The sequence below is a fragment of the Lissotriton vulgaris genome, chromosome 7, assembly GCF_964263255.1.
Source record: "Lissotriton vulgaris chromosome 7, aLisVul1.2, whole genome shotgun sequence".
In the NCBI taxonomy this organism is placed as follows: domain Eukaryota; kingdom Metazoa; phylum Chordata; class Amphibia; order Caudata; family Salamandridae; genus Lissotriton; species Lissotriton vulgaris.
This window is the reverse complement of record NC_141695.1, coordinates 1,660,947,694-1,660,974,082: the sequence shown is the minus strand read 5'-3', so window position 1 is coordinate 1,660,974,082 and position 26,389 is coordinate 1,660,947,694. Positions and strand designations below refer to the sequence as shown.

The 26,389-nt window shown below is 45.5% G+C and overlaps 1 protein-coding gene across 1 annotated transcript in view; it reads left to right on the top strand.

The window, feature by feature from the left end:
• Nucleotides 1-26,389, top strand: part of SYCP2 (synaptonemal complex protein 2) — a 3,993,018-nt gene that overhangs the window by 1,357,750 nt on the left and 2,608,879 nt on the right. The window contains exon 20 of the mRNA XM_086932653.1: nt 11,875-11,961. Coding sequence (XP_086788779.1) covers nt 11,875-11,961 — 87 coding nt within the window. The remainder of the gene's footprint in view (nt 1-11,874; nt 11,962-26,389) is intronic.

Below are 26,389 nucleotides of genomic sequence, written 5' to 3'. Positions count from 1 at the left end.
GTTGAAGTCGCCTGATGCTTTGCCGTTAGCACTGCTCTCTCTTAGATCAGTACCCCATTCACGAACTGGCCTCACACCATATGAGGTGGTGTTTGGTCGCCCTATGAATATCTGGGGGGTGCCCAAGCCGCGATTAATACATGATGTGCCTTGTGTTATGATGAACGACTATTTGGCATGATTAACAAATGATTTGCTTTCTATTCATCAACAGGTTCGAGAAGCGCTCCCTGACAACTCTACTGGAGAAGGCCATGATCTTCGCCCCGGCGACCATGTGATGATCCGGTCGTTTGAGAGAGCGAGCAGTTTGGAGCCAAGGTGGAAGGGCCCTGAACAGGTCCTCCTTGCGACCCGGACCGCTGTACGAGTGACCAACAGGAAGCGGTGGGTGCACTCGACACACTGCCGCCGTGTCTCTCCGGATCTGGTGACTCCTGCTGTGCTGACTGATTACAAAGAGATTCTGGAGAAAGAAAAGAGCCCAGCTGTGACATCGGCCGAAGTTGAGGGAGCCTTCCCGGACCACACTGTTGCCGGACGAGAGCACTACAACCTGCGTCCCCGATAAGAAGATTTTTGTTTTTTTTTATATGACTGGTTGGTTACCGCTCCAGGTTTGTGAAACGGAAGCCGGGAATTCCAAGGGGGGGGGATCAGTTCTGCCAGTGTAGCGACACCCGTCTTGGCCCGGAGAAGAAAACAACGGCTACCTCGGAGTTCAGCACCGTATTTTTCTTTTTTTTTTAGGTATACACACATGTGTATTTGAGACTTTGTGAACAATTTGAACTATTTGAGACTCTGTAAGAACTTTTCCGAACTATGGCATCACGAGATAAGCGAATCTTAGGTGCCATTCTCTTTGTTTTGACTATTGTGGTGATAGCTGTAATAGCCTGGGTAGTTGAACTTGTGGTACCTGCACGTGAACATTTGCTGCCGCCTACCCCGGCTCCATCTGAACATTTTTACTTTACCTTACCCTACCATGAAGAACGACATCGGCAAACTTATCTGAACAACAGTTTTATTCAGATTCTTCATCACACGCACAATATGACCAATACTTCAAATTGCTGGGTGTGTGGGATGTTACCGGGGCACCAGAAGAGAGGGGGCACCCCACTCATTCCACTCCCGTTCTCTCATAATGGATCCTGCAATGCCTGGTACACCCTCCTCTTTACTTTGAGATGGCCAACCAAAGGGGGGGTGCTTTTCCGTTTGAATAAAGTATGCTCCCATGACAAGGATGGGTTTCCGCGGGCTGAGGGTACTCGATTCGAATGGGAAGAGTACAGGCCCGACAACGTATCTGCCCCGCGTGTGTACAGCCATCAAAGAAATATCAATGTATCTAGCTCACATGTCATTAATGTCATTGCTACTAAAGCCGATTTGTGTATTAGAAATAAGGGTTCAATTGCGGTAGGGAAGAGTGAATGCAATACCACACTTACTTTTGATAGCCCGAATGGCATCTCGTTTGTAGCATCTCGAAATACGTATTTCATTTGTGGAACGAAGGGTTATCATCAGCTTCCATTGGGATGGTTGGGCACGTGTTATGTATCGTTTGTGCTACCTCCTGTATTCATTGCCCCACCAATGTATCACAATGATTATATCTTGTACCATGATTTTGTCCTGAATAGGGTCAAACGGACTGTCGTTCTGGATGACATAGACCAGACTGATACTGCTTTACAACAGTATGTGGACTTCAATTTGGGACTGTTTTCCTTTGTGGGGGCCGCGCTGAACAGCCGGAAAATAAGACGATTGACACGTGTTGTCGAGGCTGTAGCGAATGACACTGCCATTGCCCTAGGAAATATCACTGAGGAACTTCAGATTTCTAGGATAGTTACGCTCCAAAATAGGATGGTGTTGGATGTAGTTCTAGCTGATCGTGGGGGGGGCATGCAGAATTATCGGAAGTAGCTGCTGTGTATACATACCTGACAATTCTCCATCTGTTTATGATGCCATATCAAAGCTCCATAAGATTGCAGCTGAGATACATCCGGACAATGGAACTTGGACACTTTCAGGATGGTTCTGGTCAATGCTTACTACTTGGGGCTGGAAACCGTTAACGATTCTATGTATAATTGTGGGGGCACTGTTTTTTGTTTGCCTATGTATCCAATGTGGCCCTGCCTTATGCTCCATGTGTTTATCAGCTTGCATACCATCAAGACGAGCACTTGCCCATGACAAAATGATGCTTCATAAAGAAGTAACACAAATAATGTTAATAGACATCGAGGACGAACATCCTGACTATGTTCACTATGAGGTAGATTCAGCTAAACGCTAAAAGGGTCGTCTGTCGTAATTGGCATGACCGCGTTAGCGATTAGCTGAAACTACACGTTTTCCTCCTTAACTTGGCCATATATGAAAACGCCATTTTGAATGTTGCGGCGGCCATCTTAGACCATAAGCGGCCTCTTGGCCGGCGTGCCCTTTAGTCCTTTGTCAGTACCACTGACCACTTCAGTCTGCCCAGCAACAGGCTATTTTTAGTACTGGTCAGCTCGCACATGCGCAGTCCCCACTGACCAGTTACCCTTCAGGAATGTGCGCCAAACTGACCAGCGGAGTTGTGCCCCCTCCAATGAGCTGGCTGTGTTCCAAAACATGACCATATATGTACATGAATGTGTCCTAACTTGTGCCGCCTATCTTTTATTGCCCCAAAACTGTATATAAATCGGGGTCACACCGGTGTTCGGTGTGATACCTCTTGCATTACCGAAGGGTGCTGTATGAGTGTACCACCACCCCATGGGGTCTTAATAAACTTGTTCTTTGACTTTTACAGTTTCCGTGCCAACAGTTCTTGAGTGTAAGTGGGTTATCTTCGGAGCATGTAGGCCTTGGGAACCCTGATTACTACAAAAGGTGTCTGCCTGTATTTGCCCAAAGTATTGGGACTGACATCAGGGGATATATCCACATCCCCTGTACAGACAAGGACAGCCTGAGTGAGTGTGCCAACTAGGTTGTCATACCCCTCAGATCCCAAGGTTAACCCAACTAATCCCTTGGGAGGTGCACTACCACTACTGACTGTACTAGGGGGTGCAGGTGCCTTAGGGGCTGTAGTGGTAGGAGTTTGCCCTCCTTTCTTGGTGCACTCACTAAACCAGTGAGTTTTACTTTTACAGTATTGGCACCACCTTTTTTACTGGCCTTCTTGAGTCTTATTCTTCTGCTGTGAAGCCTGACCCCCACCCTCTTTGGTTTGTTGGGGACCTGTCGAAGACTTCTGGTCATTTTGTTCACTCTTATTACTACCCTTTTGGTCTGCTTTCTTCTGACCACCCTTGTCATGAGCCTGGTTCTGCTTGACCCTTGTTCTGACCCATCTGTCTGCCTCCTTTCCCAATTTTTGGGGAGAGGTCAGATCTGAGTCAACAAGGTGCTGATGCAACAACTGGTTCTGACAGTTATTTAAAATCTGTTCTCTCATGATCAGATTGTACAACCCTGTGTAATCAGTAACCTTACTACCCAGCAACCAGCCTTCCAAAGCCTTAGTGGCACAATCCACAAAGTCAGACCAATCCTGAGACTGAATTTTCTGGGTGTCTCTGAACAGCAACCTGTACTGCTCAGTTGTTAAGCCAAACCCATCAATCAGTGTATTCTTCAGGACTTGGTAATTGTTAGCATCTTCAGCTCTAGTAGTGAGGAGCTTATCTCTACCTTTGCCTTAAAAGGAGAGCCACAAGATAGCTGCCCACTGACTCTGGGGGACGCACTGGACAGTGCAGGCCCTCTCTAAAGCAGTCATCCATTTGTGGATGTCATCCCCTTGTTTAAAGGGGGGCACTATCTTACTCAGGTGTCTAGTGTCTAAACTCCTGTCCTTTTCTCTAGATAAAATGCTGCCACCAGTGGGGTCTGCCCCACTCAATTTCTGCTCTCTCTTTGGCCAGGGCAAGTTCTTCCCTTTCAATCCTCAGATTGACTTCCCTCATCTTGGCCTCACGCACTCTCCTCTGAGGGGATGTCATCCTTCTGTGAGAAGAGGTATGAGAGCCATTGGTTCGAATGGATCTGTTAGAGCCTCTGGATAGAGACCTAACTCGTCCACTCCCAATGTTAAGCCTGCCTGAGAGTGGGCCTGGGGGTCCCCTAAGTCCATTTTCATGCCTGCTTAAGTTGGTCCTGGTGAGTCTGCTGACTTCTACCTGACCCTTGTCTGCCTCATCCCCTGACAACTCCTGATCCTCTTCCTCTCCTTCACTAACTGTTCCATTGAGGTTGAGGTCAGGGTCCCCAAGGGTTCCCTCTAAGGGGGGCATGCTTCCATCTGGATTAGGAGGGCCTGTATTAGAAGCCCTCCTGGCATCATAAGTCTCTAAGAGACCAATCAGGAATGGGATGGTAGGGTTAGAACCCTGTTTTAGCTTCCTGGAGGTACACACTTGTCTCATCTCTGGAAGCTAAGAGCTGCATATCTTGATATGACCTGTGGAGGGTCAACTGACACAAGGGGGGCCTCTGAGTTCCCTCCTTTGTCTGTCTTGCTTTTCTAGTGAGGTGTAAGTGGTGCACTTACCTACACTATTTGTTTGCCTACTGATCCCTTGCTAAGAGTTGTAGTCAGGGTGTGCTAAGCCCTGTTAAACTACAACAGCTGGTTCAGTAGAACTCAGAGTATTCTAAGCTAATTTATATGTACCTTGGTACTTATGTGATCTTTCAAATGATATTCTTAGGATACGTGTGGTAAAACAACAGCAAGCTCAAATCCCAACCGCTGCTCACCAATGTGAGAAGTTGGCCTGATATATAGTGCTCACTATTCTAGTGATCACTGTGTATCATACCAAACGACCCTTATTGATGATTGGTTGTAAGTCAACCTTATAGACCAGCTATCCTAGTAGCATGGACAAGAGCAGTCTTTAGGCTAAACTCTAGAGGGCGTGTTAAGCCAGCTGTTATACCATCACATATACCCCTTGAACACCAAGTGAAAGGACACCACACAAGTTGTTATGAAAATAAAAGTATATTTATTCATAACAAGTCTACCCTGAACTCTTTATGAATCAGGGAGCTAATCACAATACAAAAACTCTTACGAAAATACTATAAGTTGCACAATTTACACAAATACCCGAGGGGCACGAAAAACCATATACTACAAAAGTGGAATGCGAAATACTAGAAGGTAAGTAACAAGATCCAGAGGCTTCAGGATCGCTAGGACTACACTACTGAACCTTCAGGTTAGGAGCAGGAGGCCTGGGGAGATCGGGTGCAGAGTGTGCACTCTCACGCGGGATGCGGGACAAAGTCTATGGATACTAGTATTTCGTAAAGTTACAGTTATCGGACGAATCCGACTAGATAGGCTAAAAACGAAAAAGGATCTGGACACTTAGATAGTGAACCTACGTTGGAGCACCGAAATGCTCAGGTTACCTAGCCCAGGGGCTGCGGCTGCATAGGGTTCAAAAGACGTCGGGAATCTGTTGTAATGGAAGTAGGGAGGCGGACCTCGTTACAGTCTATGGAGCCTGAAAGAAGAAGTTGCTGGCAGGCGACCAGTGAAGAAGTTCGATGTGATCCAAGCCTGGATCGGTGATAGAGACGACCTGAAAGCAGAGGGGCCTCAGTTCTTAATCACTAGCCAGTGATTAGGTGGGCACCAGGATGGCACCGGATGAAGTCACCTTGACCAGTTGAGTGGGCGACGCTGGGCTCTGCAGTCTCTCGGACCAGGAGGCGTTGTCGGCGACCAGGATGGAGGTGCGAGCTGTCCCACGAAAGTGTCTGCTGTCGGCGATGCTGGACCCAGGATTGGGGCAACAAACCTTGGCAAAGGCAAGCCCACGCGGTGGACTCCAGATGGCGTCTGGAGTGGACCAGGAGGGTCCGGGGTGCTCCTCTGTTGGAGGGGAGCAAGGGCCAGTCTGGAGCAACCAGACCAGCGATGTAATCGTCGTGGTTCATCGTCAGGAGGGCCACTAGCCAGCAGGCAAGTGACCGGACAACGCGGTGAGCAGCAAAGAGCAGAAGGGCCCCACGCAGATCTCGTGGATGCTGGGGGGCTGGACTTCGGTGCTGGAGCTGCTCAGGATTAGGGCTTCTCAAACCCCAAAGCACTCACTCGAGGATCCCTCGGCAGTCGTGCTGGATAAGCGTCGTGCAGTTTTGAAGATGGCCGGTCCCTTCAGGTCTCGTCACACCCACGAATCTCAGCTGGGCTGATGATGTAGGTAGAGGTCAGAGATGCCAGGGAATCCAGGTCTCGTCGAGCTGGGCAGTCTTGATCCGGAGGATGGACTTACAGCAAACCGCATGCGCTTAGATGGTGCCCGCTGGTGCAGGGTGGCTACTCCTTAGCCACAAGGGAGAGTCTTCAGAAATGTTCAAGAGTTCTTTTGTGGAAAGTAGTAAAGATTCAGAATTATCTAATTTGGGAAGGGGGCCTGCTCCTACCTTTATCCTAAGAAAAGGGGCTGGCCCGTGACTAGGTCCTGCCCATGGGTGGGACCAGGAGGGGGGTGGTTACACCCCTCTCCTTTGTCCGGTCTCTCCCCAGCTCAGGGGCTGGTGTGCCCCTGGAACTGGTTTGAGCCGGCATATGCACAGTGAGCACCGGGGTGCCACTTGCAGTCACCTTCCTCTCAGCCCTGCCTACCTGGGATACACAAAACCCTGTCTGGGATGGTGCTAGCACCGCCCCTGACAGGAAACCCTTTGTCCAAGCTCTCCTCGCTGGAAGGACTCCCAGCAGCAGGAGGTCAGACTTGTGTCTGTGGTGGCAGCATCCATTTTGTGATGTTGAGGCTCGAGTTAACTTTAACCGGGGTTCACAGTTACATACATGTCATGTTCCTCTAGAAGGGTGGAATGCTAACCCCGTCGCCAGAATTGGCGAGGGGTTAGTATTCCAATTCGTATGACACCTTACTCGACATGTTTTGATAAAGCGATACCAAAGTTGGCAAATAACCGCAAGGATTATAATGCACTTAAGAGTATATGGTACGCGTTATCATGGAACAGCTATTAGGACTTGGTTCCGCAAGCTGCAAACGGGCTCAGCTCATGCCAGAGCACCATCTCACATAATTCCAAGCACTCTTCCTTCAGGATTGATAAGGCCTGCCATAGGAGTGACTGATAGGAATACATGTGTCCATTTTAGGGTTAGATATAGGGATACTATATCTACAGCAAAGGGTGTTTACACCACCTTGCCCCAGCTGTCGTGCAGCCAGTTGTGTCAGATTTAGATGGCCAGCCAGGGGTGGCATAATACATGCTTCAGCCCCTGGTAGGCCCTGGGTACACCTATGCCCTGGGTACAGGGACTGATAAGGTGGCCCAGTACCAATTGGTAAATGCACCTAAGGTACACGTGTCAATTTAGAGAGTGAACAGCTAGGTTGTGGGTCTGATTAGCAGGCCCACAGCCAGGGAAAGTCGTAAACCAGTGAAGCAAAAAGCAAAAATCTGGGGTGATCATAGGATTGCAGACCCTACTCTCCTACAGCCCAGAATCCTGGGTAGGTAATACACTACCGGGCCTGGGCAACCAAAGTATTTTTATCACCTGCTAAATTATTAGGGTCAAGGGAGGGTATGGAGACAGTAGAGTTAGGGTTCCCTTCAGGCTTAGTCGGCTGTGTTCTCCCTCCCCCTGCATTCTTAATCAATGAGAACAGTTTGTCAAGTCTGGAGGTTAGTGGTTTACAGTAGGAACTGACAATCTGTTCCATATGAGCCTCTAGGTCAGATATAAGATGTGTGGCCCAAACCGGGGTCCCCGCATTATGTGAAGGGGGGTCTGTGTTGGTAAACTCAGTCTCCACTACTGATTGGTGTCTTCTAGCTAATTTCATATAATTGCACTTCTTCCTCCTCAGCCGTAGTTTGTGTGTTTTCCTGGCTACAGGTTTCGGAGGGGACTCGGAAGCTACTGAGGTTTCACTCACGTCGTGTGCAATTTGTGCACAGGGTAACTCCGCAAACGAACACAATGGATGAGCTAAAATCAGGGGGTTTATTGGTACCAGATGAAAAATCCCCGCCAACCATGGGAGGGGGAATAGCAGAAGTTATAGACATTCTCCTCTGTATTCTCGATTGCAGAGGCCACCACTCCAATAGTCTTATGTAGCATTTTATCTATAGCAGTAAGGCTAGGGAGGGGTTGTACTGCAGCGGCCTGAAGTCTAGTCATGCGACGAGAAGAGGTTGGCTTAGACAATTTACTCGTGTCGGGCATGTTTACAAATGTAATGCTTGCACTAGCCCTAGGATAACCCGATAACTGAACCCCGGAAACACGATAAAAAAGTAAGAATTCTATCGAACTACTACTATAGAGAACGAGAATACAACAATAACCAAATAAAATAAGGAGTTATGACACCTTAAATACAGTTCCCGTTGCCGTGTCCAAGTCTCCGGAGCGATAGTGAGCTGGCCCAGCCCAGCCACTTCCAGCCTCTGAGGGCCACAAAGGGCCCGCCCTTTGCCCAAGCACCGCCCGCGCGCGGTCCCCCGCGCGGAGGCTCCTGGTGATTTTAAGCGCCTCAGGGCGCAGGATGTGGACTGTTAGCTTCTGCCCGCAAAGGTAGTTGGGAAGTGTAGTCGGCAGCGAGAGGTAGAGCCACACAGGTCACGCTGCTGGCAGCAGGTAAGGGAGCAGCGTCCAGGTTTTCCCACAAGTAGATTTCAATACTGCACCCCCGCTCCACTGAGGCTCCTGGTGATTTTAAGCGCCTCCGGGCGCAGGATGTGGACTGTCAGCTTCCGCCCGCAAAGGTAGTTGGGAAGTGTAGTCTCTCCTCCTCTAGGCGGCCGCGCTAGGTGGAAGGCAGCATCGGCGGCGGGAAGAAGAGCCACACGGGTCACACTGCTGGCGGCAGGTAAGGGAGCAGCGTCCAGGTTTGCCCACAAGTAGATTTCAATACCTCTTAAAATGTCTTATGTCTCAGCACAATATCAGGCTCACCGAAAATGCTCACCGGAAACACCACCCTCCTACCTTCATCAGACTTGGAACACTTGTAGCCTTCCATACCTCCACGCTTTTATGAATTCACTGCCCCAACCGTCTTCAGGACACAAGGCTCGGAGGCGCCAGTGTGCAGCTGCCGTCAAAGGAGAAAGGCAATGGGCGGGCGGAGCTCCATGTAGCGCTCAGCAGTCAGCGGTGAAAGATATTTGGAGCCAGACCCAGCACCATACTCCCCGGTCCCCGTCGCCGAAAATCCCAGATTCCTGTCCGTAAAGCACACCAGGCAGTAACGGGCAGTACCGAGCAGTACTGGGCGGCAGCCGAAACAGCAGCCGTTTCTCAGAAGCAGCAATAGGTCTAGGAAGCCCGATGAGAGTTTTCAGCCACAGCTGCTCTCAGTCCGCTCGCAGCACACCAAACCAGCAAACCAGCAAAGCCGCCATTCCTTAATATTACCAGTGGAACATACAACTGCAACAGTGAGAAAGATGACCAGTCAACATTTGCACTAGGCCCTCCACTTTGCAGCAGCACAAGTCACATTTTTTAGTAACTTTTGATCATTTTCAGCTCTAAACAATGTATTAGTTTAAAGCAACAGATTATGCAGCAGATGATGCATTATGTGGTAAGTATGACAGAACCGTAATTATGTGGAAAACATTTGCAAGCTAGGATATTTTGCCATTCATGCTCTTGTGGAAAAAGGGAGAAGTGCAGATGACAGAAACTCTATAGCTGGTAGACAAATGGCTTGCGATTTCACTTTTGACGATATTTGGTACATTCTGTGATTGGAAAAATATCCAACTTTCTGAATGTATTTTAAAGTCAATAACTCATATTAAACCTTAAACCTTAAATAAATACACATGTGTATCCATTGGTTAAATTAAATAACGTAATAAGCTGTAACCTGTTAGTGAAATCAGAAACAAGTACTAAAAATTGGGATATTTAGCTCTTTCAGCCACACCTCTGACTCCGCCCACTGACCCAACCCATGGGTTATTCCCACGCTCTGATTTTTCGCCAGCAGTTTCCCTACTTTTTTTCCCCCCACTTCGACCACTGGTGTCCTTTGGGATCGGGTTTGCGCTGTATAGAACTTTATAAATAAATGAATAAAAAATAAAAACATATATATATATATATATATATATATACACACACACACATATTGTAGGTAGCTCTACCACTTGTAACTGTGGCCCGGGAGGCGCCCCCCTTTAATTTCCCTTCTAGAGATGTCACTGTGCATAACTGACAGGCCCTGCATGCTGTGACATAAGTGGTCTACTATATTATCTAACGAATAAGTGTCCAACTCAGCTTAGCAAAGGCCAGATCCATACCAAATTAGCATGTTATCTACATATTATAAATGTGAATACAGTTAATCTAAAAAGAAACCACACACAAATCTATTTAATGAATTTTGAGTGTCCAGAATTTAGTTCTAAGCACATAGGACATTTTGTTTATTTATTTATAAAGTTTTATATGGCGCGAACTTGATCCCGAGGAGTGTTGGAGTGCTTTACAATTTGAGGCGGGGGAGGACAGAACATTGGTCTGACATGGGGAGTCTGGTGGGCATTGAATCAACTAGTACAAACATAACAGCTTAATGTGGCCTGGGTGCACGAGTGGGAGGGGGCTATGCGATGGAGCATAGATAGATAGGGGGAGTGCATGCGGTGATCATGTTCGGGAAGAATGGCCAGTGCCCAGGACGGTGGTCGAGACAACAGTCAGGTGGAGAGTCTGGAGGGCATTGGATCAAGTCTTGAACATCTAGCAGATCATTTATACACCTAGTATCAGTTATTATTCTTGTACATGATCATTATTTTTTGTTTGGTTATTATTCCTGTACATGATTATTGAATGTTGCTCCCCTTAAGTCATTATGCTCCATCGTCTAGCACATTCTTCGTCCACCGAGGTGTATAAATGATCTGTTAGATGTTCAACATTTGATTCAATGCCCTTTGGACTCCCCATTTGACTCTTGTTTCGATTGTTGTTTTGGGTACTGGTTATTATTTCTGAATATGATTATTGTATGTACTCCCCTTATCTCTCTATGTACTCCCCTTATCTCTCTATGCTCCATCGCATAGCCCATTCCTACCCGTGCACTCAGATTATATTGAACTGTTATGTTTGTACTAGTTGATTCAATGCCCATTAGATTCCCCATGTTAGACTAATGTTCTGATTTGTTACCTTTGCCTCAAATTGTAAAGCGCTCTGATACCCTTCTGGATCAAGTTTGCGCTATATAAAACTTTATAAATAAATAAAACTTTATAAATCTGCTTGCTTTTTTAATGCCTATTTCTATGTACAGTTTGTTAGAGTCAATTTGTTTGTACTTGCTTTGCGGTCGCACATATAGGTAATGCTTGTCTCAACCAGACTTAAAACCAATCCAGGAACAAATAACTGCTGTAGTAATATTTCCCCCAACTTTTAAATATAACATCATTCCCCATATGCTATACTGTGACTCTTGGTTCGGCTACAAATGGAAGACACAGAAGATGTAAAAGCAGGTCTAGGGGTCTGTGTGTGGTTCACTTGGCAGAATCTCCACATTCGTTGCCCGGCATGTATAACAGAATTGGTGCGCTGCGGATCGCTTCAATGTGACGGCCGGTATTAGCCTGTTCCATTCGGTGGAAAACAGGCCTCCACATCAAACACATTTCGCGCCTTACAGATCCCAAATGCAAAACACCACTATCTGCAAGTCTATTCAATTTTATCATTTTCACAACATTATGTTAACATAATTCTTGCAATATATGCAAGAAAAATGTCAGCTTTTTTCATGAACTGTTTGTTACTTGTATATTTTTCAGTACAGACACCCTACCAAGGACCTCAGTATTCGGGATAATAAACTCCGTTTTCAAAGGTCTGGAAATCACGATTCTCATTTTCAGAAGGTATGTATTAAAATCCACCAGGATCTGAACTACCTTTGTTATGTGACCCGACCAACTAAATCGATGCTTTAACTGTGTACGACCTTTGACCAACTGCTGTAATTGTCTCATGTGGTAACTACTGCACGCATCTTCTGGTGCAAATGTTTGAGTTTAATTACTATATTGGAACTCGCTGTAATCTATGTATCCTGCTACTGTTGTAAATCGCTCTGATGCTTCCGGTCATGTCCATGATATTTAAAATGGCAACAATAAAAAATAAGACAGTACATATATTTGTGCTACGTTACATCTCTAAAAGAATATTGTATTCTCGCTATTTGCAGTATAAAAGAGTACTTATATTGTGAAAAGGTAACCTTTCTGGCTGGCGCTTGACAACTGTTCACACATGATTGGGGGGGGTTAGTTGAGGGTGGGGGGCTTGGAGAATAATAGTTGATGACACTGGTTTGCTTCTTAAATTAATTTTGGGACATGGACCGAGCTGGAAACCCTTAGGATTAAAATCCGACAAGGCAGCATGCATATTATTGGAACCATGCTCTTAATGGCTGGGTCATCACACCTACGTGGAATTTATACAGTTAACTCAATTTGGTATTTACGAAGCTTCAATGATCTTTAATGTATGACTGCGGGCCTCTGCATACTGATTCTGTAAAGCAGTTTCAAATGTCAATTAATATTTTTTTAAAAAAACTGTTCACACATGATCCCAATAACGAAATATTACGCCTAATCGTTTTTGTAAAGTATTCTGATTGCATGGCCCCTATACTTCACTTAATAATTATTTCTTTAAATTATCGCAATTATTTTTTTATCTACTTCTAGGGGAGGTTCTCTCACATCGTTCTGGTCCCTTATTTACCTGCATTTATACATTGTCTTCTACTTCATTACTTTTTGGAGAGAGGGGTGGAAAGTGAAACGTAGTCTCTACTAAATAAGTGGAAGGCTAGTTGTTCACTTCAGCGGTTACTAATATGTACTTGACAATCTGTAGTGTTGGCGTTATAGTGGTTGCACGTCACGACGCGACGTGCCGGCGGCCATCTTAGAGGATGCGCGCGCAGCAAGCGTGACAAACGGCGCAAACCCTGGAGCACGGTTGCACGGGCTCGGCGCTCTCTATAGAAAAGAGGTTAAATAAATACGGCATATAACTGCATACTGCGTCCTGTCATTATTGGAGGTATAGCAACTTTACACAATCTATGTGTCAAGTATTGCGTCTTATCGCTGTGTCACAATTAAAAAAATAAAGTATTTGGAATATGATTCTCAGGAGGTGGGTAGTTGAGCAGGTAAAATCTATTATTTAGACGTCTGCCAAAATGTTAGGATTTCAGTCTGTAGCTTCTGTTATCCTCCACCCTACTATACGGGTTCGGGTGGTGTATGACCAGAGACCGAGCTTGTTCTTTCTCTAGTAAGAGGTCAGTAAGCGGCGCGAATGCTGCAAGAAGTGGTGGCGAAGCTCCTGCCTACTTAGGGGTGAACTGCAGTGCTATTTTGAGGACGTTTGAGACCCATAAGGGCTTTCAGGTGTGTTGGATACATGTGGTAAGCTATCTGTAGGCATTGTTTAAGGACTGGAATTTGTTTTATTTTTTTGGCAGCTAGTTAAACTATAAACTATTTGTTCTCCGCAACTAGTTTCTTTTATACATTAGGTTGATTTTTGGATAGTGCCTTCTGAGGGTGGACAATCTCCTTCTGAGGGTGGACCATCTCCTTCTGAGGGTGGACAATCTGGCTTGGTCAGCCCGTGGGAGAAAAGCACAGCAAGGGACAAACATTGGCAAAGCCAATAGGCCTGGCGTTGGCCACCAGCCTTTTGTTTTATCATGGTTTTTGCTAAGCTTTATTATTTGGGAACCTGTTGGGACTAAATGCAAAATGTTTTATTTTTTTGTTTCAGCTCAAATTACCATAATACTGTCTGGCACTGAATGAACAAATGAAAGAACACCAGCATAACTGTGTTATACACATAATTTTAGTAAACAGAAGGTCTTGGCGGACACAGATTTAAAAAAAAGCCTATCGATCTGGCACTACTAGTTTCTTGTCTTTGTGAAAGAAGGTATTAAAGACAAAAAGCAAGGAAGAACAAGCATTGGCATAGCCAATAGGTCTCGCCTTTGGGACCTTCTAAGTGTTTAGCCAGGCAACAGCTGATGTTGTTGCATCAATGATATTGTGCTGGATAAATAAACACTTATAAGGTCCCAAAGGCGAGCCCTATTGGCTATAGCAATGCTTGTTTAACCACCACTAGGCACGCAATGCCCATAAGGCTCAAAGGGCTAAGTGCTTATACCCCCTTTACAGGTTTTCAAAACATATAAATAAAAGGCATTGCCATTTACAATGCCAATACCTCAAACTTGCAAATGCGAGACCGATTGCATTGCAAATGCTTGTTAAGAGTAGCATGGAGATTGGTCGAATGCAAGGGTCCTACAGTTGCTTGAAGGTTTACACCTTCAGGCGCCTGTACGTGAAGAAATGCTGGCGGCTGGTTCCCATAGTATTTTCCAAGAAGTGAAGGGTGCAGTATCCAGGTGCCAGCTCCATTTCAGAAGTAATCAGAGTTAAGTGTAGTGTCATTTTGAACATTTCAGTAATCCGTTATATAAATCACCTCGGAGGTACAAAATAAAAGATGCTAATGTAGATGGCCATGGATTTTTGGTAAACTATTGAGCAAATTTGTTTAAAAATCTGAATGATATCCACTTTTTTTTTATATATTCAGGCTGCAATGACATATTGATGCAGGATTTGCCCCAATACATAATAGCCCATGGATGTGTTAGGGAAAAAAACTAGTTGGAATGCACAGAGAGACCAAATATATACTCGTCTTCAAACAATCAAACACTTATTTGTTGAAGAAAACGTAGCACAGAGGTGTGCTAATGCCCTGGCAGTGAAAGGGTCATGCTTCCCTAGTTAAAGGATGAAGGTGTGGTGGACCTTGATGGAAGGCATTTATGATATTGTTGGCTTCCAAGAAACCCACTTGAAAGTAAAGATGTAACCCGTTTTAAGCATAGGAATTATCATTTGGAGTTTTACACCTCTACCAATAACAAACACAGATTGCTCTTTTCTTTCATACATCATTGCAATTGAAGCCCCAGTGTATCAAAAGAAATAAGGAAGGCAGCTGTCATGCCCAGGAAGTGGGCACAGGACCCTGGGGTCAGAGGTGTGGGGAAGGGGACACCAGCCGCCACTTCCGGTCAGTAAAGTGGACAAATTGGAGAAAGCAAGATAGCCAAGCGACGTTGCAGAAGTGAGGTCATTCCTTGGCCTTGCTAGTTACTGCGCAAGGTACATAAAAGACTTTGCCACAGTTAGCGCACCCCTGCGAGAACTAACAAAACAGGGCCAGGGTTTTGCATGGACAGAGGCATGCAGCAAAGCTTTTGAAGAGATCAGACATGCCGTGACAGCAGTAGACTACCTGGCGTACTTTGATCCGCTACTATGCACCGAATTGATGGTGGATGCCAGCCCAGTGGGGTTGGGGGCAATACTGGCACAACACAGACCAGGGAAGGACTCACCAAGGTGTGTAGTGCCCTACGGAAGCAAGAGCCTATCAGACGTTGAGCGAGCATACTCTCAACGGGAGAAAGAGAGTCTGGCAGTTGTGTGGGCCTGTTAACATTATCACATGTTCATCTATGGGAAACCATTCACAATAATAACAGATCACCAAGCACTAACAATGATCTATGGAAATCCCAATCAAAAATACCACCTCGGAGAGAGAGGTGGGGAATTAGACTAATAGACTACAATTTCAAAATAATACATAAACCTGGAAAGGAACACAACCCGGCTGACTACATGTCAAGACATCCTCTGCCACATGCAGTTGAGGCAACGACAATGGCGGAGGAATACCTGAACTTCATACTGAAGCACTACACGTCGGTATCAATAACAATGGCAGAGCTGGAACAAGAGACGATGCGAGACCCCACCATGCAAGCGATACAGAAAGTGACATGACAACAGAGGTGGAGACATATCAACAACAACAGCATCCTGGATGAAGGAGTAATAAAGGAGGAATTGTTGGCATTCAAGAAGATCCATGAAGAGCCCTCAGAAACCGAAAATGGCATAATGATGAGAGGAACGAGAATATATATTTTTTTTATTTATTTATGCAATTTTATATAACGCGGACTTTACCCGAAGGCGTCAGAGCGCTTCACAATAGGAACAGAAATGATACAAACTGAGAACATTACACGAACAAAAGATTGCAAAAGCAAACATTACGTTACATACAGTAAAGTGATAATTGTGAGCAAACAAAATACATGAGGTAGTAAAAATTGTGAGCAACCAAAAATACATGAGGTATTAAAAAGTGACAAGTGTGCAGGCTACAAGAGAAAACAAAGTATAATTTGAGGTATATTACTGCAATATATGACACTCAGGCACAAGAACAAACGTTACGTAGGCAAAGGTGGCACTTGTGCAAGTCTCAAAGGTAAAACACATGTGAGAGGAAGCAAACCGTGTGTTACAGGGGCAAAGTGGTGTGTGCAAGTTGCAAGAGGGTACCAAACACAAGTACAAGGATAATACTGCAGTAAAAGGCAAACACTCTAACCACAAGAACACACTGGGAAGGCACTTCCATGGTCAAGGAAAGTAGAAATCTTCAGCAGTGGGAGGTCTCCCTTCAGATAAAACAGAGGACCTGAGTTACTTTTGGAGGTGTCTCTGGAGGAGGAGAACTTTGAGGTCCCTTTTAAAGGCCTGGGAGGAGGCGGTGGTCCGGAGCTGAGGGGGGAATGAGTTCCAGATTCTCACTGCGTTGCCTGAAAAGGATTGGGCCATCGTTCTTTCCTTCTTGAAAGTTGGAGGTTCAAGCAGTAGATTCTCCGCATTGCGTGAGGGTCTAGAGCCTCCAGAGAGCTTCAGTTTATTCGCCAGGTAGCGAGGAGAGGAGGAGTGCAAGTCTTTGTGGGTGATACAAGCGGTCTTGTAGATATAGTGATGCCCCGAACGCTGAGGAGACCGACGATAGAACTGGCGCATGAGTCACACCGAGGAATGGTCGCAACCAAGAAAATGCTGCGCGAAAAAGTGTGGTTCCCGGAATTGGACAGCATGCTTGAAACGACTGTCATGCATTGCCACGTCTGCCAAGTGACGGGGCAGCCGCCCAAGCCGGAGCCGCTACAGATGTCTGAATTACGAAAAGCAGTGTGGACCGAACTGGCAGCAGACTTCTATGGACCCCTGGAGACGGGAAACTACCTGTTAGTAATAATAGACAAATTCTCCCGGGTTCCAATTGTAAGGCAAGTAGCGTCAACATCGGCAAGTGCAACACTGCCAGTCATGGATGATGTCTTTGCAGCTTGGGGCTCTCCACAAACGCTAAAGACTGACAATGGCCCGCCGTTCTCAAGAGAAGAGTTCCGAAAATTTATGGAGTACCTAGGAATCCGTCATTGGAAAATAACGCCTCTGTGGCCACAAGCGAATGGGATGGCGGAAAGATTCATAGGAACAATCATGAAGGCGGTACAGAGAGCGAAGATCACAGATATCGATAGAGAAAGCCCTATTGCAGATACTAAGGGACTACAGGAACACCCCTCACAGCTCCACAGGCCGGTGCCCGGCCGAGCTTGTGCTTGAACGCCCGAGCAGGACACGGCTACCGCAGATGGAAATGACGACAAGTGTGGAGCGAAGCAGCATAGCTGCCAAAGACGAAGAGGCAAAAGCAAAAATGAAGGCATACACAGATCAAAAGAGGCATGCCACTAAAGCAAAACTAAAAAAAAGGGGACACAGTGGTAGTGCGGCAAAGACAGCAGAGGAAATCAGACAGTGCGTTCTCAAAGGACCCACTGAGGGGAACGGAAGTGAGAGGACCTATGATAAAAGCATCAGCAGGACGGCATCACATCACAAGAAACAGCTTGCACTTCAAAGAACTGAAGACAAAAGAAGAAGAACAGCAGGCACCAACGCCGGAGGCAAGTAAGCAGGAAGAAAATGTACAAGTGGACAAAGGAGAAACACGGCCAAGAAGAGCATGCAAGAAACCACAGAGACTGATTGAAGAGATGTAATTTGACGAGGGCCTGTGAGGATCTCTCATATCATCTCTCTCTCTCATCTCTCTCTCTATCAATACTTATCTACCAGTGACCACAGGCTGCGTCACAGAAAATGTTTGTTTGCAACACGGGGGGAGATGTCATGCCCAGGCAGTGGGCACTAGGACCCTTGGGTCAGAGGTGTGGGGAAGAAGACACTGGGCACCACTTATGGTCAGGGGAGCAGGCCGGGACACAACATGACCAAGGGGACGAGAGGCAGGACGCAGGCATGAGCTGTACCACAAACAAGAATAAAGATACCTGATAACGAAACAATTGTGTTGTGTGATCCTTGGGGCCATCACGACACTACAGCAGCCTTTTCAACGTTCTGTGCAACCCCCAGTATCAGGCAGTGTTTCATTTTGCATGCATCAGTCCGACAGCACATAGCAGTTTCATGTATCTGGGAGACATATCTTCACGCCAAGTGTCCAGCAAAAGAAGTTTCAACTCCATTCAAAAGGAATTTTAGAAATCAGCACAAAACAATGCCTGACCTCATCCCTGAAAAGATTCACACTGTAATAAGAGCTTAAGCATATGAAATAAGGATTTCATAGTCCGCACTCCCTGACACTGAGATATCGAAACAGGCCCTCTCAAATTTATGCATGCTGTCTTCATGTAATTCTATGTAATTTCTTGATTTGGATTAACTTGAATCCCACTTGTGAGAAAAGTGGATTATTAGTTGAGATGGTCGAGAGGCCTCACCAAGTAATGACACTAATCTGTGTCAGTTCAAGTTACATTCCTTCAACTTAAACCATGGCTCAGTTCTGGATAGCTGTGACGCAGAGCAGTCATTTAAATTAAACCTAACAAGTGTAAAGTATTTATCATTACCTAAACAGTCAATAAATTAGAAGAATGACACAATAATAATCCAACACTAAGTTATGATAACAGCATATATTTGTATCTTTAAATAGACTCCAAAATGACAAAACTCCGCTGAAGACAACCGGATTAATGATTTTTGCAATATTTCCATAAATCACTGTTTTTTAGTCTAAAAGTTTTAAAAAGTTGGTAAATCATTGTGTTGTCACTCTTAGTGGTAGTCTGTGTGTTTTGAACACGAGGGTCAGGGGCAAAGTACCATTTTCAGGATGACCATGATGGGTGCTGGGGTCTGATGCGGCTGTTGGGTTGGCCCAGATTGTTCTTTTGTTTCTTGTCAATGGTGAGGTCAGCGTAGTCCTCTGCATTTTAGGCTACTCACGAACCAGCAAGTAATAGTAGTCTATGATCCTCTGACATTAGGCTCAAAAACTGTTATCTATTATCTTTGGCTTTATGCTAGCAAGTTGCAGTTTTCGGGATGAAAGAGTACACTCTAGCGCTGGCCGAGGTTCCAGGACCTGGGGGGGTACCACTTAGGGGCTAGGACTTGATCTCACGGGCTAGCCCAGCAGAGTTCAAGCCAATACCTGTGTGAACTGGTCACCTGGGCATGATGCATATGCATGTTTCTGTAGCTTTTGTGTCCCTGAATCTTAACAGGAAGCTAGGCAAGTTGTTCTTGGGGTCCACTTGCTTGTCCTTGGAACATTTTGGGCCAGGTCCGGCCATTGGTGTCTCTCGCCATGAGTTGAAGAGCAGGAGCAGCCCTCCCCATATGAAGTTCTTTCTTGATGTGCACTAATTCAGCAGGTGAAGTCCTTCTTCCGTTACTTTTGAGTTTGACAGTTTTCTGGGAGAGGAGTGCCATTTTTATGCCAATTTAGAGCTTGTGGGTGAGGAGTACTCTCTAGTAAATGGTGCAGTAATTCTCAAGGGCAACCATACCCACTTTAACATCATTTCCTGTGGGGTTGGCACTAAACAATCCCACAGTGTATCTCTCTGCCCAAATCCCAAATTTCGGAACTATTCTTTCCTGGGTCATAGTTAGGGGCACACCCATATCATGGGTGGAGTACAATGAGCCACTCCTCCAGGAAAATCATTTCCTCAATGATTTTGGCGCCTCTTGAGAAAGCCTGTCTACCTACACAAAGGAAGGGGCAGGTTACAGTGTGAATCACATTTGCCCATCAGAGGCGGTAGCCTCTGTGAAGCCAGGTGATTTGTGGCCACAGCCCTACATCCATTCTGTACACACCTCCAACCACTATCAGACCTTTTGTTCCCTGCTACTGGGAAGCTGGCTGTCTCGGATGACAGCTGTAGCAGTCAATCAGAAATGCACTAGAAATTTGGGGCAAGAAAGTGGTGACTTTCTAAAGTCAACTTTGCATTAAAAGTTACTTTAAAGCAGACCTGAGCATTAAGCCAGGTTTTATGTAATTATTAATTTGATACCTTAAAGTACTATATTTAATAATCCCAAATGGAAGTTAGTACTCAGTACTTGGGCTAATGAAACTTCATGTTAGCTAACTAAACTACCAGCCTTGCTACAGTAAAAACACCATTATCAAGTTTTCACTGTCACCACATGTCAAACACAAAAGTAACATGTCAGCCTTTGATATGCAGCACCATGTCTTGTGGGCTTCCATGGCCTTCGCTAAGATTGCCATATAAATATTAAAAAAGGAAGGGTTTGACCTGGCAAAAGAGTTTATGTTGCCTTGTCGAGTTGGCATTTTAAAAGCTGTCTGACTAGGCTATTGTGTCAGACCTTATAGCCTCCACCTTGTTACTTTACTGATGGCACAATATGTGCTGCAAGGCATTAGTGACATTTAACTTACTATCCCTGGGAACATTAGGTACTATTTACTGAGGACTTATAAGTATGTGAAATATTCCAATTGTAGATTAGCCAATTGCACATGCACTTTGAGGGGCAGACTACATACAATGAGGCCTGGTCACCAGGGCTTAGTGCACTTCAGAGTCGAAAAACCAGCAGCATTAGTCCAAAACATGAATGAATGAATGAATGAATTGGCGATTTGTAAGAGCGCTACTTAACCCGGAGGCATCAAGTCACCGAAGATGGAGAAAAACAACTGAGTGGTCGGAAGCATCAGAAGGAAGCAGCACTTAAAGATATGATTCAGCAAATAGCCAGGTTTTGAGATTTTTCCGGAAGAGGGCAAGTGATGGCTGAGTTTTAAGATTGGTTGGAAGCGTGTTCCATAGCTTGGGGGCGAGGGAGAAAAAAGCCCTCCCGCCCCATCTGGCCTTGGAGATCCGGGGGTCGCAAGAAGATTTTTGTGAGCAGATCTCAAGGCTCTGCCCGGGGTGTAGAAGGACACGAGAGACCCAATGTCCTCAGCACCCAAGCCATGTAGGGCCTGATAGGTCAGAACCAGGACCTTAAAGTTGATCCTTGCCTGAACAGGTAGCCAGTGGAGGTTTTTTCTGATTTCTGTGACAGAAACACGTCTTGGAGCATTCACCACAAACCTGGCTGCAGCGTTCTGAATAGTCTGTAGGCGGAGGATGAGTTTTTTGCAGATACCAAGATAGAGGGCATTGCAATAGTCCAGGCGGGGTAAGATAAGAGCAATAACCACCTGTTTCCGGGCATCGGGGGAGAGATAGTGCACTAACTTCCTGAGGATCCTCAGGACCCCACAACAAGTTGACACAGTTTTGCTAACTTGTTTATCAAATGCCAGTGTGGTGTCGAAGGTGACCCCCAGGTTTCTGGCAACTAAGGACGTCAGGGGGCAGGTTCCGAGGGAGGGTGGCCACCAATCCGCGGACCAGAGATCTTGTTTGCCACCAAAGATGAGAATCTCGGTTTTTTCACCGTTTAGCTTAAGGAAGTTCGTGGACATCCATCCTGCCACAGCTTCCATGCAGGCCTTAAAGTTAAGGGCCGTGGACTCCACAGAATGGGATAGGGAGACCATTATCTGGGTGTCGTCGGCATACGATAGGACTTCCAATCCGAAAGATCTAACAAGCCTTGCAAGAGGAGCCACATATATGTTGAACAACGTAAGGCTCAAAGATGAGCACTGCGGGACCCCACAGTGCAGAGGCTTGGCAGAGGAAAGGAAGTCACCCAGTTTGACTCTTTGGGAACGATGGTTAAGGAAGGATGTCAGAAGACTGAGGGCTGGTCCTTCCACTCCCATCTCACCGAGCCGCCTATTTATTTTTATAACCTATTTATAACATTGGGTGTGATCATACATAAAGAGGCACTTTCTTAAGCAGCTGTGATGGCTAACTCTTTGTCTTCAAATGGTTCTTCCCCCAATTGACATTTTCTAACCCTTTCAAATCTGTGACACATTTTTACCTGAATTTTCCTAATTATCAGGTCTGTTATTGCTCATCATTTTTAGCTGGAGATGGCTCTTTTCGCTTGAGGAGGTCCTTTCCAGCAGGTGACTGACCTGTTACATGGACAGCCAGCACATGTCTTTCTGATGGATGCTTCTACCTTCAGATTCCTCACTTTGTAGAATTATTCCAGGCAATCGACTGGATCCACATTTTTTAAACCTCTCATCGCCAGTATGGGGATCTTGCTTTATGTTGACACCAGAAGTGGCATCACATAATTTCACTGAAGCCATATGGCATCCACCCGGGTGTAGTAACCTGAGTTCTCTTCGACGTGGATCCAGGGCTTGCTCTCTCTGAGAATTGTGTTTTCCTCATTGGAAATATTTCCGATGTAGTTCTATGTCTCCTTCTAAGCATTCAGGCTTTAAGCCCCTTAGAAACTGTGAGGGACAGATTTCGATCACTGACCCCTATTCGAACAGCCTCTGGTGTCTTGGGTCAGATTACTACCCCTGCTCCTGTGATTCCTGCTTGAACATGTGCTCAAAGGCTATTAAAGAACGTGAGGCCAAACTCGTCATGTACCAGGTCAAGGATGAAAGATGCAGCTGTCTCCATTCAAGGCTCGTCCAAGGTCCCAGAAAAAAAATGGCAAAATAAATTCTCCTTAATGCCCTTGGTCTCCCACAGGATTCTCATCTCTGAATCCAGATTTGGGTGTTGTGGAGCTGTAACATACACCTCTGAGTGGCCTGACCACACAGGACCTGCACCTGAACCACTCTCATCTCGACCTGCTCCATCACCAAATCGCTTGACGCCATCCTGTTCGGTGTTCCTGACTCCAGACTGGGACCCAGCTGTATTTCTTAATGAAATGTACGCCATTTTTGCCCAGTCAGCTGCTCCACCTGGTGCACTTGCGAGACCTTAGGTGCAATATGGATTCTAGATGTTCATGCTTTTGGCTCATATGCCAATCATCTCCATTCCTTCAGGACCAATGCTAATGCCTCCATAATTATATCCGATACTTTAGTATACAGTGAGGAATTCTCGTGCATCATGGCTGGCCCCCCAACACCAACACTGCTACCAACGCCACCCCCGGTACCGCCTCCAGAACAAGCACCACAGAACAGGAGGCGGAGGGGTGCCTAAAGACTATTGGAAGAGGAAGAATACAAGTAGAGAAATCAAGGCTGGTTTGGTTTGGACTTGGATCCCTTAAACCTTTATGTATGTGGTGACAATGGTGTGGACTATCAGACTCACAGTCAGGCTATAATATGGCAGGCTTATCTTCAGCCAGTGGACAGGACACTTTTCCAGTAATCGAAATGGAGTTTGCAACATGACCCCCTACTACTGAGCTTATTTACTTCCATTCAGTGGTGAAAATAGTGGCTGAAGTTCAGAATCTTCAGCTCCTAATAGTGGAAATGAAGACAAACATCCTCACTGAAGCCCCATTTATGGAGCCTCTGTTACCCTTCAATAAAGCCTTGTTTGACCTGGCCATGGCAGCCTGGGAAAAGCCAATTTGCACTATGGTGTTCAACAGGCTGATGGCAAGAAGACACCAGCCTGCCCTGGGTGGTCCACCATTTTTATCTAAGCTGTGATTCAAACCTCCTACTCCTTCTGTCTGCCAATGGGCACATTCTCTTCTGTCTCTATTGATAGAGAATCCAATTGATTGGAGGCCTGGGGAAAGAACACCTTTTCTACAAGCAGCATGCCCTTGAACTCCCTACACACCTCAAACCTTCAGGCGCGCTACACCCATGCTTTATGGGACATAATCCAGATGGTGATAACACATGTCATGGTGAATATAAACCTGGTATTTTTTAAAATAAAGTTTTATTAGAGCATTAAGTTTTTCTTGATGTAATCCTTGATTTTTCACATGATTTATGAATCAAAAATATAATTGGCCCAATGCATTTCGGGCAATGCTGCCCTTCATCAGGGGAATTTGATTTGCTAAAAAAAGATGAAACACAATTGTCATATATTCGTTTCACTTACATATGAATATCATAATATAGCTGTTCGCATGTTATTAAACCTGTGCATGGACATTTATAAGCAACTTTCATCAATATGCACAAACATCGTTGTTAACTCTGTACATGGACATAAAGGCGCACTTCTCATAAATATACACAAACATTACCACTCATTTATGATGTGTGGCATCAAAATCATCAAAATCCATAAAATGACACAGGTTAGTGCACGTAATGGTAAATAAGATTATTTAACACAAACATGTATCCTCCGGTAAATGAATCACAAAGTAAATGCGCAGGATTTTAAATGGGCATTAAACATACCTTCCAACTTGGTGGAAGTGTTTGGCAAAGTGTTAATTCGATGCGTTTGAACCCGAGACAGCTGACCTGTGGTAAATGAAAATTTTACAAGTACTTAATGGTATGCGTACCAGTGGCGGTAAGTATCAATAGTGGTGTATTATTGGTCGCACCTGAAAGTGTAGAAAGCCACCATCAGGCTAGAGACGTAGACAGTGTCGGTCGGGTTTGCGAACCATGCTCTGTAAAAAGAACCGAAATGGTTCAATTCCAAGTGCTGATACCTTGCAAAGTTAACTGGCTATGTGGAAAAATGTCAAGGTGCTGGTAGCACTCACCTAATGTCTGGCGTTTCGTTGGACACCGAAATAATCCTGCCGCGTATTGGGAAAAGTGTTTGGCAAGTTCTGTATAACCCACCCGACCCGGAAATGTTATACGAAAGAACTAGAAAAGGGACAGTGTGTAGTTTCTAAATGAAAGACGGAAAACGGACGCTGTGTAGTTTCTAAGCAGAATGAGGGAAATGAGAGAAGGATTTTCATGTTTTTGGAGAAATGTACAGACGCAATGTCTAAAATGTAACCCTGTAGTCGATTCTTCAGACTTTGTAAGTGTGGTCAGCCATTTTAGACATATAATGGACATTGTCAATCATGAGATGTCTAACTATATATTGGCTGCACCAAAACTGGTCATCTTTGAATTAAAACATGTTGGAATCCTAACACAACACCGAATTCAGTGTGGGATGTAGGATTCCATGTACTGGGGGGCTCCTCTAGGGAGCCTCCCTGAATTCCTGGCACCAGTCTTTCAGTGTCTAACAGCAAGCTAGTGCTGCTGCTGACCACAGACACGATTCTGCCCTCCTGCTGGTGGGCGAGGCTTGAGCAGGGGAAGGTTGGACAATAAGTTTCCTGTCACAGGGCCGTGTAACCACCTCCCAGACAGGATTTAGTGTATTGGGCTCGGGTGGAAGCGCTTGCCAGCGCCACCAGATTGCTTTGAAGGGCACATTGGGTGCCCGCCTTGCATACTTTAGTTGGAACCAGTTCTGGGAGCTGTTGGTTCCCGTTTTGGCGCAAAACTGAACAAAGGATATGGGAGTATCCTGCCCTCTGCCCTGCCCCTCACCTGGGAGTGCTCCTTGAATCATCCCAACCCTTTCCTTAGGGTACTTAAGGGCTTAACTGTGGGTGTGTCTTCGGATTCGTTGTGGGACAAGAATCAGTTCCGAAACCACTTAATCCGAAAAGAGCATTTGGTCCGGGGATCCAACAGACCCATGCCCACCCAAAGTGACACTCATATTTGCAGAAATTCTTTGCAAACAACTAAGCCTGGTGTTCATAGAGATAATTCAGTCAGGCATATTCCCAGATACATGGAAGATAGCTTCGGTGCTCCCACTTTAAAAAAAAAAGCAAATCTGGATATAAAACTACCCAGCAGCTACCGGCCAATATCCAGAATCCCATTTCCAGCTAAAGTCTTTAAAAAACTGCTTAATAACCAATTAACAAAATTTAGAACATCCAAAAACATTTTAGATCAATCACAATACGGTTTCAGGGAAGAGCATGGAACAGAAACTGCATTGGTTATGGCAACAGAGGGACTCAGGAGTATATTAGACGCAGGAGGGAAGGCCGCCCTGATTCTATTGGATCTTTCGACGGCCTTCAATACTGTGAACCACGAGATACTTTGTGTCCCGTCAGCTGATTTGGGACTTCA